General features: G+C 34.8%; 1 protein-coding gene across 3 annotated transcripts; it reads left to right on the plus strand.

The window, feature by feature from the left end:
• Nucleotides 1-2224: 2224 nt before the first annotated feature.
• Nucleotides 2225-15956, plus strand: LOC115955380 (beta-amylase 7). Of its 3 annotated transcripts, none has more exons than XM_031073490.1 (11): nucleotides 2225-2730; nucleotides 4022-4645; nucleotides 6598-6882; nucleotides 8199-8276; nucleotides 8721-8924; nucleotides 11132-11326; nucleotides 12630-12794; nucleotides 13549-13809; nucleotides 14226-14444; nucleotides 14647-14866; nucleotides 15674-15956. In XM_031073490.1, exons 2-11 carry the CDS (start codon nucleotides 4229-4231, stop codon nucleotides 15700-15702), a joined length of 2073 nt encoding a protein of 690 aa, XP_030929350.1. In that variant the 5' UTR covers nucleotides 2225-2730; nucleotides 4022-4228; the 3' UTR covers nucleotides 15703-15956. The 3 variants fall into 3 exon arrangements, with proteins under 3 accessions (XP_030929350.1, XP_030929352.1, XP_030929351.1); XM_031073491.1 differs by lacking the exon at nucleotides 2225-2730 and adding an exon at nucleotides 3632-3885; XM_031073492.1 differs by lacking the exon at nucleotides 15674-15956 and having other exon boundaries at nucleotides 14226-14431; nucleotides 14647-14738.
• The last annotated feature ends 142 nt before the right edge of the window (nucleotides 15957-16098 follow it).

Genomic DNA, 16098 nt, shown 5'->3' on the forward strand with positions numbered 1-16098 from the left:
ATAGAAAATGCTTCTTGAAAAATGACTCATTTTCTAGAAAATATCATTGCTAAAACAAACAGAGCGATATATATATATATATATATAATACTATTGTCATACCATCCTATTTTGATAGTGGCTGTTGGTGAAGGTTGTGGTGGCATGGAGTGAAACACATTATGAGTTTTTTTAATTTTTTATTTAATTTAGGTAACTAAAATAATAAAAAGCATAAATTTAGCATTTAATTAAATAGATGGACATATGACATTCTTTTATTTGTGGAGTATAGAGTGGAGTAGGAAGAATAAGAGAGAAGATTTGAACTCTATTATTATTGCTCTTCATATCATTGGGATATAATATAAGGGAAATGCTAACGAGTGCCCTTAGGGCACTGATTAAGAATCCAGTTAAAGAAAGTTTTTATAGGAAAATAAAAAATAATAATTAATTTTTTGACAACTTTTTTCATTTCCCATTAAAGTGATATCAAAACTTTTAGGACACTCGTTAGCATGACCCATAATATAATAACTTTCACCATCATTAAATGTCTGTTAAATTAATATAATTTCTTAAATTAAAAAAAAAAATCTTCCAAATCAAGAAAATTAAAACTGATATACTTGAAATTCCGATGCATTTAAATTCCAACGTTTTAAAAATTTTAAGACTTTTTCAAAAAATTTCACCAAAAACAAGGTGCTGTTACTATAATGATTACTCGGCATAAATTTTGTGGTTTTACAAGAAAGAAAGTATTCCACACATTTTATCTGAAGTATTCCACACATTTTACTAATTTTTTTTATAAATGGTATTATACCTAAAAACAATAAAAGTTGACTGTATGGAACTTTTCAATTTAAAAGGAAGCTAACGATTAATTCAAAGTAAAATAAAATACAATGTAATTTTAACCCAAAAAGAAAAAAAGAAAAAGTTGGTATACTGTTTTTTATACTCGTACCAATAGGCTAATATACCTTTTGGAGTTTTTTTTTTTTTTTTTTTTTAATTTTATTATTATTATTTTTTTAAATAGAAAAAAGACTGTAATTTTATTAAGGAGAATTAGTCATATCGGGTACAACTATAACATTAAATGTAGAGAAACATCCTCCATCTACATCAAAAGCCCGTTAAAATGTTTAGCAAGGAAATAAACAGTAGAATTACCCTACCACCTAACATGAAAAAAAATTAAAATGTAGAAAAATTTTCAACTAAGCCTTTAGCTTCCTCAATCAAATGATCATAAGATGCAATTTTTTTTTTTTTGATAATCAAGATGCAAAAAAGATAGCCTCACTCTTCAAAGCATTGATGACTATCTCTGAATCTCTCTCCAAAATAAGAGAAGACAGTCCAATATCTTGTGCAAGAATTAAAGCCCTGACAATTATTATAGGTTCCACGGATGAAATAGTCTATTATTTTCTCCCAAAAAATGTTTAAAAAAAATCATTCCATAATAATTCTTGTCAATTATATTTACTACAAAAGATGTTTTTTTTTTTTTTTTTTTTTTTTTTTTTTTTTTTTGTGGTGTGTGGTAATTTTCAAAATAAAAGTAAATGAAAAAAAGTTGAAAAATGAAAAAAGTATTGAAGAAGATAATTCTTTTATTTTATTTTTTTCAAGTGTCTTGTTTGAAATGGACAAAATTGGATAACCAAGAGGTGAAAAGTTGGAAAGGTGCTATAAATATACTAAAATTTAAGTATATTTCGATTGCCACCTTTTCTTTCATCTCCTCTTACCTTGCTCTCTCCATCAAACATAAGAATCGTGTATATGTTTTTTTTTTTTTTTTAAGGAAACAGTAATACTTATTAGAACATACGAACACTAAAATAGTATATAAAATTTTTTAAACAGGTTTATAATATATTACATAAGTGTATATATTATTGATAGTAAATAATATAATTTAAAAACTGAGAAAGTAAATAATATTTTTCTTGTAAATAAGAAATTATTAAATATTCTACTGATCCAATGTTATTTGTTATTTCCTTTCACATAAATAGTAATTTTATTTTTTTTGAGAATCACATAAATAGTAAATCTAATCATGCATATTTAATTATTTTCACATCCAAGAGTCATTCACGTGATCCCGCCCATTCTCCTCTTTTTAAGACGCACACAATTCTCGTGCACCTCCGCACGTGCAAATCACACGTGCCGCTCGCACGTCCGTACACTCTTCCCTCGCATATACACACTCTTCACACACACACACATACACACACGCCTCGTTCGTGCCAAGCCTAATCCTCACACACTCGCAAACACACACACGCGCGAAGCCCTGAGCCTCGCATGCGCGCTCGCTCGCACGCTCTCTCTCTCTCTCTCTCTCTCTCTCACTCTCTCTCGCCGGCCGGACTTGGAGCACTGTGCTCGCCGGAGAACACGGAGCATCTCTCGCGCTCTCGTTCGTTTCCACTCTTTCCGGAGCTCCGACCTCTCTCCGTTAATCTTCGCCGCTCGCCGGCGGCCGGAAAACCTGACCTAATCGGCTTGGAATTCGCTGTAAAATTTAATTTTTTGGAGGGGAGAACGTGGATCTGGTATAATTTTCTTCGTTTGAGCTCTGATTGATGGAATTCCTGGAAGAAATGGAGATTTAGAAGCTTTTGTTGTTCTTGAAGCATAGTTTTCCGTCAAATAAAGGTTTCCGAGTGAAAATTCAGGCTGGAATTTGAATCTCCGCGCACGAGCTCGCAGAATTAGAAGGTAAATTGAGTATCTTTGGAACTTTTGTTTAACGTGTTTGTTTCGTCGGAAAATTTTCCCCTGGAAAACTCTCTCCTGCGAAATTTAACTTTTTTAAGTCTAAAAAGATTTTGTTTTTTTTTAGACAAAAAAGTTCTCTCCTTTTTTTCAAAATTTTGGGCTTTTTTAGGGTTGTATTTAATCAAAGAATTGAGCTTAAGCCCCCTCTGTTTGCTGAGAAATTGGTTGGATTAGTCAACAAAACTATGCCTTGGAGTGTTACTTGTCTTTTGCTGTTAACATTTTGAAGAAATTTAGAGGAAAAGGCGTTACATTGTCGAAGTTCAGTCAATTCCAGTGGGGGTTTTCATTTTTCATTTTTTTTCCTATTTTTTACTCAAAGAAGTATTTGATTTTTTGGTTAGAATTATTTAAAGGTTCGATTTTTCAGGGAAAATTTCCTATGGAGACACAGACTATTTTGTTTGTTTGTTGGTATTTTTGTTTTTGGTTAATGTGAGATAGATATTATTGGTTTTAGTTAATTAAGTTCAGAATGGTTGCCAGAGAATTGAATTGATAGATAGGGGCTTTTTCTTTGAAGTGTAAAGTGGCATTTGGCGTAATTATTACGTTGGAAAATAGGTTTTGGAGGTTTTTGCTCGGTTCTGTTTTGTCCAGGGCCTGAACTTCAGGAGGAAATAACCGCCCAAATTTTTTGTGGGAAAATATTTTTCTGCAAAAATATGGTTAATTTAAATGTAAAATGAAGATGGGTTTTTTGGGTACCAAGCTAAAGATTTGTGAGGGTTTTTTTTTGGGGGGGGGGGTTTGAAAGCTTGGTGGGTATTACTATGTCTTCAAAAACTGGGTTATACCCTTCACATAGTTTGTTTAAAACCGGTGGGAAAGGAAAAGAATGCAACACACCTTTGTGACATATTTATTTTTTATTATTAATGTTGTTGTGAAATAGAAAACGAAAAACCTCAACTGTGTGAAGTGTCACTCAGTTATATGAGTGAAATTCTTTCTTTTCTTGATTCCTTAATTTAGTTAATTATGTAATGATATGAAATTTGATTATATGATTGCCAAAGAGCTCTAGCTGAAAGCCTGAAACTACTCCCTCATATAAGAGATGGAGGGTAAGGTCATGGGTTTAAAACTCACTAGGTGAGTGTGTAAACTTATCAATAAATAAATAATCGAAATTTGAATCTGTGATTAGAACTACGAAGCTAGATTTTTTGGAACAACTTTTCAATGAAACTGAGAGACTTTCCTTTTTCTTTCTGTTTTTCTTTTGTAGCATAAGATATGATTAATCTGAAGTTCCCAGTTGTTGCCAGAAGACTGCAGAATCTGCCAGGAACAAATTAAGTCCAGATGTTGCTGCACTGTGAACAATGTCAGTCATTCATTAATAATGTGAAAAGTTGAGCAGCAATGGAGGTTTTGCAGTAGAAATATAGATATATTTTCTAGGTGACGGGTTGAGGATTAGGGAGAGGAGATTATGGCAACTGATATGCAGAAATTGATTGGAACGAGTGAAGAAGATGAAGAGGAAGACATGGACATGGATGTGAAAGAAGAGGATGATGGTGATGGTGAAGAAAATGGAGAGAAGCATGCTGCCACACCAGTGATGGTAGAGGTTGGAGGGATGGCAACTAGTGGCAGTAATAACCAGTTTCAATACCATGACCAGCAAGCCTCTCGGAGGTGTAGACCACTGGAAGAGAAAGAAAGAACAAAGCTAAGAGAGCGGCACAGAAGGGCAATTACCGCAAGGATCTTGGCTGGGCTTCGGAGGCATGGTAACTATAATCTTAGAGTTAGGGCTGATATCAATGATGTAATTGCTGCTCTGGCAAGGGAAGCGGGCTGGGTTGTTCTTCCAGATGGAACCACCTTTCCTTCAAGATCTCAGGTACTTGTGTCTCGAGAAAAATTCTCTTCTTGGCTTCAAAGATCATACAAACTTTAGTTGTTTCTGTAAATGAGACAGACAGTGCCTCATGTACTTTTTCTTTTTATTTCTACTTGGCAAATGCACTGTATTCAAGCTCATTTGTTATCTTATTTTCTATTAGCTTATGCATGTGGTTTTAAAAGCTCTCTTTATAATTGAGTAGTTAATACTTTTAATGAGAGACTTAAAAAGGTGATTTTTAGTATTAGATATTTGGGTAAAATAGTCCAATCTTCCCAGGACTTAGGAAAATCACACAGACCTACCTTGTTTTTTCAAAATTTCACCATAGCATATGTTAAGAGGATTCTGTCAACGAAAAGTGTAAATTGGTAATGTTTCCCTTATCATTTTTGACATAAAATGAGGTTTATGATCCATTTTGAAATATGTTAGATTATTCTGTCAATAAAAAATGTAAATCAGTAATCTTCCCCTTATCATCTTTGTCAAAAAAAATCAGGGTTACGATTGATGCTGGATAATAAACTCTAACAGAGGGGGTTATGTGGGAAACAAGAAGAATAAAACAAATAGATAGGACTTAGGAATTGGCAACTAGGGTTTGCTGGAAATCAGCATCAAGCAATAAAAGCAAAAAATAGATAGAAATTTGGCATCAGCACCTAGGGCTGCTTGGAATCAGTACTAAGCATGATAGAAACCCAGGAAAAAACACTTGGGCTTACTTGGAATCAGCACCAAGCAATGGAAGAAAACTCTCACCCCAAATTTCATAAGCTTACAATACTTCATATTGGGGCCATTAAATAGGACTGCCAAATTACATCATTGAAAGAAAGATGATAAATTTCTAACCTAAGAAGGAAAGGAACTAACTTGTAATCAATTCCATTTAATGCAAAAACAAAATAGAATTAAATCCTAAAGAGTCTCAATTTCCATCAGCATCAATCAGCATTAGTTATGATCAAATCAGTCTAGGTCCAATTTGGTGTCTGCACCAATGATTCATTTTGAAAGGAAGAATAGAAAATAAATCATGAGCATGGGGTAGATGGTATAGGATTTTTACAATAACAAAATGAAGGGTAATTTTAGGCATTTTACATTAGAATAATAGGGAATGCAATCAACAATTTCTATACATATCAATGACAAGTCGGACTCAAAGTGTACATATAAGGGAGGTCTAAGTAACTTTTGAAAAAAGAGGAGGGTCTGTGTATTTTTTGATAAAATCCAAGGGAGATTGAAGTATTTTATCATATTTTAATAGTATTTTACCATATTTTAATAATAAGTGTAAAATTACCAATTGTTCCAAAAGCTTAAACTCATAGGAAATGGTAAATTTAATTACTTAACCAAAAGTCTAATACTCCCCCTCACTTGCGGACATAAATTTCCCCTTAATAAGTGGGAGCCCAACAAGTGGGAATTTAAAATTTTAAATAGGAGGTAGAGTAAAGCCAGAGATCGAACTTAGGATCTCTTGCTCTGATACCATGTTAAATTATCGATTGTTTCAAAAGTTTAAACTCGTAGGAAATGGTAAATTTAATCACTTAACCATAAGTCTAACAATAAGTTTCTTCTATATTTTTGGATGAGTAATAAAATTGTATAAATCATAAAAAAAGTCACCCAAGTATACAGAAAATAAGGTTCTTCTATGTTAGTTGATCTTTAATTATAAGGTTCTGTTACATTTGACAGTTATCAAATATATTCTGTTACATTTGACTATTTTAAAAGGTGCTTTTTTTGGTTTACTTATTTGTTGATCTTAGATTCTCTGTGAACAATTTGCCTCCACATTGTAGCTGTTGCGAATCATCTAATATGTATCTCACATGTCTAATTAAAGTCCATTTTCCCACATTCTCACATCTAATGAATTCCAGAAATGCCCAAAAAATGTAAATGTTTTCTCTTCTATTTGACAGGGCCCAAGGCCTATGGGTAGCGCTTCTGCTGTGGTGACTCCATCATCTTCCCATATGGTGTCCCAACAGACTCCAGCTGCTTCCCTTAGAGGAGTTACCTCTGGCTACCAGAACTCAGGGGAGTACAATGCAAGTAGTATGAAAGGCGTGTATATGCCCAATTCATCACCTTATGATCTTTCTTCCAGTACTCGATCTCAAACTCCACCCATGGTGGGTGATGGTGGAGAACACGAGAGTCATCCTCTTATTGGTGGCTCCATGAATACAGTTGATGACAAGCAGGTACTATGTCTAAGTTTCTTGGATGGTATGGTTTGAAAATATCAATCTCTTGGTATGCCATTTTTTAGCAATGCCAAAAAAAAAGCAATAAATAAATAAAAAGGTTGTCTCAAAACTTGAACCTAATTTATACAACAATAGCCAAACCTTAATCCAAAACTTTGGGATCGACTATAGCCAAACCTTTATCACTTCTACTAATGTTATTTTAGGTCTTCCTCAATACTTTTTTATTTCCCTTGACTTGAATCAACTTACTCTTTCTCACAAATGCTTTAATCACTCTCCTTTGCACATGACCAAACCATCTTACATGTCTATCCCTCATCTTTTCATCAATAGGAATCACCCCTATCTTTAAGTGAATTTATTCATTTTGAATCATATCTTAAATTGTATTTCCATTTATCTATCTAAACATTCTCATTTCAATTACACTCATTTTATGAACATGTTGTTTCTTAATACCATAAAGCATGTATTTTTTTTACAGCCGTCTTATAAATTTTTTCCCTATAACTTAATAAGTATTTTATGATCATACAATATACTGATGTGCTTCTTCACTTATCAACCCTGCTCATATCCTTTGATTCACATTGTCTTCAATATCTCCATTCTTATGAATTATTGATCAAAGATATCAAACCTCTCACTCTTTGATATCTCTTGACCATCAAGTCTTACAAACCTTTCATCTTTGTTGTTACTTCTACTAAACTTACATTCCATGTACTTTATTTTAGTCCTACTTAGCCGAAAATTGTTAGATTGTAAAGCATCTTTCCAAATTTCTAACTTGACACTAACAGTCTCCACATCTAGTTTCATCGACTATAACTATAAGCATGCACCAAGGACTTTGCCTTAAATCTATCTGGTGAGCTCATCCATAACCAATACAATTTTTTTTGCATCCAGCATGATGCTGCAGTATTACTAGTAATTTGATCATTTTGTATTATTCATTCTATTTGCATAGTGTCCAAATGTCAAGCATTACAATCAGGTAACTCTTTCATAGCAAGATCGTGCACATAGCACCATATGTGTAGCACCTGCTTTCATGTATTTTCATTCATCATGACCCTGCAATATTTTTGATAATTGCAGCTTTTATTTTCATGTTTATTTGATGTCAATTATATTATTATGTAACAATGCTCATACTCTTAATTATATCTCAGGTGATTTGGATTCATTCTCTTAATAATTTATTCAATCTGTAACATACATATTTCTTTTTGATATGATGGCTTCGTTGGGTTTTTTTTTTTTGGCTCAAGTTTTTAAACATTCTTCTATTCTTTTCGTAGATTGTCGACCTAGCCCCAAAGTTACCTGAACGTGATTTTGCTGGAACCTCTTATGTTCCTGTTTATGTGATGCTACCCGTAAGTAGTTAATTTTTTACTCATACTCTGTTACTGTAGATTGGATGTTTGTTTATCTGTTCTTCAAAACCTCACATTTCTACTGTGTTACACGCGCACGCACACGCACACACACACATATGTTATTGAGGCTACGGAATAGCTGGAGTTTTGAAGACACCAAGAATTCTATGCCTGATCTCATGTTATTCTTTGTTAGAACGTTATTGGATTGGTTGTCAGCCATGAGGAACCTTTCTTTATTTTCTATTGTTGATTTACTAGATCTATGTAACTTTTGTAACTAATTGTTTACCCCAGTATATTTCCTGTATACTTGGGTGACTTGTTTTTTATGATTTATACAATTTTATTACTTATCAAAAACAAAAAAACCTTAACTGCTAATGCATCTCTTAGTACTTATGTAAGTCATGCTATTGTGTCTCACGTTGTTGATGGCAGTTGGGTGTCATTAATATGAAGTGTGAGATGGTCGATCCGGATGGTCTACTAAAGCAGCTAAGGGTGTTGAAATCAGTGAATATTGATGGTGTTATGGTTGATTGCTGGTGGGGCATAGTAGAGGCACATGCTCCTCAGGAGTATAACTGGAGTGGTTACAAGAGGCTCTTTCAGATGGTTCGTGAGCTTAAGCTCAAGTTACAGGTGAGTTTTATATAATGATTTGACATACACTCATTAGAGCATTCCCATCAAAATTTCTAAAAAATTTAGCATTTACCATCTCAAAAACCAACTTTATATATAACACGTCACTTTACAATATCCCTTACATCAAAACTTCTATTTTTTTAACACTTCATTTAAATATTCTTTCTTTATTATTTTTTATTCATTTTTTTATTATTTCTCACTCTCCCTCTGTCTCTCTCTCCCACTGTCTCTCCATCTTTCTCAACCCGGTCTAGAAGCTTCTCCCTCTCTTTGATATTCTGCTCTCAAAACATCCATGGCCTGAGCTTTTCAAGCTCATCACCTCTAACCACGGCCACAGCCACAGCCACAGCCACCACCACCAACCACAACCTCAACCCCCAACCACCAAAAAAAAAAAAAACCACGGCACAAACCACAGCCAAAACCCACCACAAAACCACAGCCAAAACCCACCACCCCAGCAACCCCGATCTGAACCTCAACCCTGATTTGAACCCACCACAAAACCGCAGCCAAAACCCACCCCAATCTCTCCGATGACCGCCACCCTAGCAACCCAACCACCACAAACCCACAACCAACGGCCTCAACCCATCGGCACAACCTACCTCAACCCATGGTACAAACCCACGGCCTCAACCAACCTCAACCCACGGTCTCAACCAACCCCAACCACCATCGAACCCTCCACCATCAGACCCACGACCCACTTGCAATCATTGAGACCCACCAGACCCATGAGAGGGAGAATCTGAGAAAGAGATATGAGAGAGAACGAGAGTGAGAGTGAGAGTGATAGTGATAGTCTGAACAGAGAGAGAAAAATATTAAAAGAATGATAACACCTTGCTACAGTGTGCTCTCAAAAATGAGAGCGCATTGTAGCAAGATGGCAAATTTTTTAGGATATAGCATGTTTGATGGAGCAGCATTTTGTGGTTTCAAATGCTAAAAATAGCATTTTAGCACTTATAGAAGCTTAGATGGGAATGCTCTTATCACTGCTCTTAGCTGTCATTAATGCAAAGTGGTATGGTGGTGCTCACTCTATTAATGGAGGAAAGGTTTGGTTTGGGTTAATTGGGTGCAGATGTTGCTGTGAATATGTTCATGGTTTATAAATTGTAAGACAGCATTAGATAATGATGATGATTTACAACCCAAGTCAGATAGCCATGAATGACAAAATGTTAATATCCAGCCAAAATCTGGGCCGGTGTTCTTTTTTTTGTTTTTTTGTTTTGGTTAAAAGGGCTGGTGTTCTTAAGTTGACTGGAGTAAGGTTTTAACGTTTTCTTATCATTGTTATGGAAAACACAAGGCCGGCTCTTCCATTTGGCCACTTAGGCGATTGCTTAAGGTCCCCAGGTATAAGAAGACCCCATAATTTGGTCCTATTGGTTCATACTATTCAATGATAGTTTGCAAAAAATATAGCCATGAATGTTTTCTCAAACATGATATTTATTTTGAAATCGATAGTTTGGATTTATTTTTAGAACTAAAATTTTTACATGTAGAAGAAAACACTACTATTGACTGCTGCTTCTGCAGTAAGAAGTTTTTCCAAATTAAAATTGATAAAATCCTACTAAAGATTGACTATGGCACAAGAAGTGAGAGAAGAACAGATTTTAAATTTAAAAATTTATATATAACTAGAAAGTTAAATAAATAATATTTAATTGATATTTAATTATAAGATTTTAAATTTAAAAATTTATATATAACTAGAAAGTTGAAATAAATATTATTTAATTGATATTTAAGTATAAGAAAAAAGTATTGCCTAAAATTGTCGCCTCAGGTTTCGAAGTGTATCTGGCCGGCCAAGGCAAAATAGTTAAAAATTAATGCCTGACATGCAGTTATGATTGGTCATCGTACATGGTTGCTTTAATTAATTATTCTGAAGATTCATTCCACATCTAAATCTCAAATCTCTGTTTGACATTGGTTCGGTTATTAGAGTTTTGTCAGCGGACCCTCTTTGATTGGTCTCGATGTTGGGGTTTCACGGATTGTTCTACCCTTTTGGATTTTCTTTCATCTATTAGAATAGTTTAGGGGTTACTTCTGTCTTTTTGTTCCTTTTTCCTTTGTTCACTACCGTGAACTTTTTGTATTTCTCTTGCTTTTCTTTTATTAATAATATTCTCTTCTTACTTATCAAAAAAAAAAAAACATTGGTTCAGGTTGTGTTGTCATTTCATGAATGCGGGGGCAATGTTGGTGATGATGTTTGTATTCCACTGCCCCATTGGGTGGCAGAAATTGGTCGAAGCAATCCTGACATTTTTTTCACTGATAAAGAGGGAAGGCGCAATCCTGAATGTCTCTCATGGGGAATAGACAAGGATCGGGTTTTAAGGGGCCGGACTGCTGTTGAGGTAATATTATGTTCTGTATTACTGTCAAGCGTTACATCAGTTGTGTTCTAGTGAGTGATTACCATAAAACTCAGCCAATGACTTTCAACATTAAATCCTATTTGACATTATTTAGGCTGTGTTTGTTTTGACTTCAAATCACTTCCGGAAATGCTTTTCCGTAAATGCAGGTGTTTGGTTGCGCATGGAAAATAAATTTTCCGGAAATGCTTTTCAGTTGACCGTGTGTTGGGGTGTAAAATCATTTCCATTTTTATTTTACCTTCAAATCTCATTTTCCGGAAAACAGAGAGAGAGAGAGAGAGAGTGAGAGTGAGATCGCGCTCGCGCGCAGAGAGAGAGAGAGAGAGGAAGAAGAGAGAGCCCATCGCCGGCCACCCACGAGCCTTCGACTTCACCGGCAACCCAGAGCCTTCGCGCCACGAACCCATGAACCAATCTTCGACTTCACTGGCGAACCCAGAGCCCAGATCACGCCACGAACCCAGAGCCTTCGACCCAGAGCCAGAGCCTTTAACCCACCAATCTTCGACCTAGAGCCTTTGACCCACGAGCCTTCGACTTCGCTGGCGACCCAGAGCCTTCGACTTCGCCGGAAACCCACGAACCGATCTCTCTCTCTCTATGTGATTTTGATTTTTGTCGTTGTTGTGGTGGTGTGGGTGGTGGTGTTTTGGTGGTTTTTCTGTTGTGTGGTGGTCGGTTTTGTGTGGGTGGTGGTGGAAAATAGCATTTTCAAAATGTTACCAAACACATGAAAATATTTTCTAGAACAATTTTCATAATGCAACCAAATACTTGAAAATATTTTCCTTTCCCGAAAATAGTATTTCCGGAAAATATTTTATGGGAGCCAAACACAGCCTTAAAGACAAATTCTTTGACTGTTAAATGGTGCTTTTTTTGTTTTGGAAAGTAAGAAAGTGTTGTAAAGAAAACTGTACAAAGGCAAAGGACCTTAGTATATACAAAGCACAGCAAAATAAAACACAGGATGTCAGCACCCATAATTGGCTTTACGCCAACAAAATGAACTAAAAAAGCTACAAAACCAAAGCTACACAAGATAGAATATGTCCTCATGTCAGGCTCATTGAAGCCAAAGATGCTGCTGAGTTCTCTTTAAATTCTTCTACAAACTAAGCTTTGCTCTGCTACAATCTGGGTGTTTTTTCTTAAAGGAAATTCAACAACATAGTTCTTCTTGCCAGATGGGTGACCCTTATTTTTTCTCTTAATGCCATGTGAGTAGTAATCTTTAGCATGGAATTATTATTGGTTTATTCTTTGGTAAATGGTGTAGGTTTACTTTGACTACATGAGAAGCTTCCGGACAGAATTTGATGAGTTCTTTGAGGATGGCATCATTTCCATGATTGAAGTTGGACTAGGACCATGTGGGGAGCTCCGTTACCCATCTTTTCCCGTGAAGCATGGTTGGAGATATCCTGGCATTGGCGAATTCCAGGTATTTCTTGAATAAGTGTGTTTATAATTAATAGATATGTCTACCATTTTTGCAGAATTAGCTGGAAAATCTCCACAAGTTGCTCTCTTTAATCTTTTAATCTTTTAGCATAATTTTTCCCCCTTTTCTGGGCCAGATGGCATACAAGTAATTAAAATTTGAGATATGCTGTGCCTTGTATGCAATTTATCTTTCATATTGTTAATATTTTTATAGTAATTGTAATAGTAATATTAAGTAATAAATCATGACTTACAGAAATGATGACTTGCAGTTCTGGAGCCTAATGTAAAATATCATACTTTAAAATAATCTTCTTCAGGTTACTTCCATTTCCCTGAAGCAAATGTTACAGGTACCGCTTTCAGTTTCGGAGAAAATAACTTATTTTCTTTGATTACTTATCAAAAAACAAGATATCTTCTCAGAAAAAGAGAAAAAATCATATGTTATTTAACTTACTTTTATTTAAACTGCTCTATAGAGAACTGAAGTTCTGGATAGGAAGTTTTGTCAAAACATGTAACTATGTAAGCAATGTTTGTTTTAAAGGGTTGCCCTTTTACTTGAGGAAATCAGGTTATTTCTAAAATCTTGACACAGGAGAATAAGAAAATTTTCATTTTGAGCATGATAACAGTATTATACACAGATTGCTGATCATCTCAACCCATAGTTGCCATTGTCTCTTTACACGAATCGTGCTTTTTAATTCTGAAAGAGTACTTTTATAGCATCTCCCTTTATTTTCCAGTGTTATGATCAATATTTGTTGAGAAGTCTAAGGAAGGCAGCAGAAGACAGGGGACACTCCTCATGGGCAAGAGGACCAGATAATGCAGGTTCCTATAATTCCCGGCCTCTTGAAACAGGATTTTTTTGTGATGGAGGTGATTATGATGGCTACTATGGAAGGTTCTTCCTGAATTGGTATTCTCAAATTGTAGTTGATCATGGTGATCGTGTACTTTCTCTAGCAAAGTTAACTTTTGATGGGACCCGCATTGCTGCAAAGGTGTGTTAGCTATTCAGAAGTGTTCCTATTTTACATGAGAGATGCATTTTTTTTTTTTTTTGGTATTTCAATTTGAAGATTTCTTTCAACTTCATTTTTTTTTTTTTAATTTATTTATTTACTATTTTGACTCTGCTTTCAAGGGTCACTGCCTTTTTGTTTTTGTTGCAGACCCATTTCACTGTCAACATAACACATGACCAATTTTAATTTCAATTATCATAAATGTAAAAGGCTAAGCACCTTCATCTTCACTATATTAATTGAGTTTTATTAGAAGTTGCTTTATTAGTTATGGCTTAATTCAGTAATCCTCTGTTTGGACAAGGAATTTTTGAATCTTTTTGAATCTTGAATGTTGTTTTGTTAGTTATGGCTTAATTCAGTCTGTTTGCTGTATTTTAATTGCTGAGCAGCTACCAGGTATTTACTGGTGGTACAAGACAGCCAGTCATGCTGCTGAATTAACTGCTGGGTTCTATAACTCTTGCAATCGTGACGGTTATGCTGCAATTGCAGCAATGCTAAAGAAGCATGGAGCTGCATTAAACTTCACATGTGCTGAGATACAAATGTTAGGCCAGCATGAGGACTTCGTGGAGGCATTGGTAGATACTGAGGGGTTAGTATGGCAAGTAAGCACCAAGTATTTGAAACCTCTTGATGAGCTTTGCTATTTCCTTAAATTTAGTTTGCAATTAAATTGTGTAAAGCCAGAATATAATAAGAAACCCTGTGTGTCTGTCAATTCTAGCAAATTTAATAATGCTTGAATTCAACTGTACAGATCTGTAGTTGGAAGCTTTTAGCAATGACAATCCTAATTGTCTATTTCAGGTGCTGAATGCTGCATGGGATGCTTGCATACCAGTTACTAGTGAGAATACACTTTCTTGTCACGACAGAATAGGCTATAACAAGATATTAGATACTGCCAAGCCCATGAATGATCCAGATGGGAGGCATTTTTCGTCTTTTACCTACCTTAGGCTTAGTCCACTTCTTATGGAAAGACACAATTTCATGGAATTTGAACGGTTTGTCAAGAAAATGCACGGTAAAGCACTGGAGACACTCAAATCTTTCACATATTGTCCAATACAATTATTCAGATTTTATTTTAGTTTATTTGATATCTTTCTCGATTAAGCACCCATTTGGTAGGGACAGAATCACTGTTTGCCTTAGAAACAGATTTCCTTCAGCATGGATTTTACTGAACCAATTTGCAGATTATTGAGATCATTTGAAAAGGTGTAAAGAATAGGTCAAAATCCTGGACTTGCATACTGGCTTTGTTAGACACTAATTTTTTTTTGATAGATAATTGAAGTCTATTAATGAAAAGAAAAGAAACAATGTGTTCACGATGGTGAACCCATTGCACTTGTAACAAATACAAACAAATCAAAGAGAAGAACTAACAGACATAAGAAAATCAGAAATGGAACACTCTGAACCCTCAAATATGAGACCATTCAAATAAAGTCCCAGCTAGCATAGACCTCAAGAGATCTCTAGGTCTCTCAATATCTTCAAAAATTATGAAATGATTTCATTTGATTGGATACCAAGCACTGAACTTCTTACCACAACCATTCAATGGATTCCAAACTAAATAGACAAATGACTGGTTTTTTAATTGCTTAAAACTTTTATGTGATCTAAAGAAAAATGTAATATTTATTAGAACATACATAAGAGCAGTATAGGTTATTTTTTAGGGTATTGAATTCCAGTTTTGGCATTGATTAAATTTATGAATTAGAATTGCTTCACATAATTTAATTGTTACCATTCTGTATGGCATTCTGAATGTGGTCATTTGTGGGAATTTTAACTTAATGTCTCGATTTCACTGCAGGGGAAGAAGTTCTTGATCTCCAGGTATAGTGGGATGAAGTCTCTCCTGAATATGTATTATTTATCTCTTCCCCACAAAAATATTGGGGTTACTGTGTTGCAGATTAGGGGAATAGTATTTTTGCTATTATCTATACTAGGTAATTGACTACTAGATTGGGCCATTTTTTAATCAAACACAAAGCCCAACCAAGATGTACAAGTAATTATTACATAGATTTAATATAATCATTTTTAACATAATCCTCTTGAATGAATCAAGCAGAATCTTCATCAGTGAATTAGATTATTGTTGCACCCTGTCAACACTTTACCTAACCTGTTAGTAGTTTGGTGGAAATATTTTGTTTGCGCTTATGTTATGCTTTAATAGGGCAAAACTTAGATGCAATACATTAGATTCCTCAATTAAATTCAAACAATTGG

The sequence above is a fragment of the Quercus lobata genome, chromosome 8, assembly GCF_001633185.2.
Source record: "Quercus lobata isolate SW786 chromosome 8, ValleyOak3.0 Primary Assembly, whole genome shotgun sequence".
NCBI lineage: Eukaryota > Viridiplantae > Streptophyta > Magnoliopsida > Fagales > Fagaceae > Quercus > Quercus lobata.

Coding starts and splice junctions, on each gene's coding strand:
- LOC115955380 (XM_031073490.1), top strand. CDS start 4,229: ATGGCAACTGATATGCAGAAATTGATTGGAACGAGTGAAGAAGATGAA. Junction 8,925..11,131: donor AGCTTAAGCTCAAGTTACAG/GTGAGTTTTATA, acceptor ACATTGGTTCAG/GTTGTGTTGTCATTTCATGA. Junction 14,867..15,673: donor GTTTGTCAAGAAAATGCACG/GTAAAGCACTGG, acceptor ATTTCACTGCAG/GGGAAGAAGTTCTTGATCTC.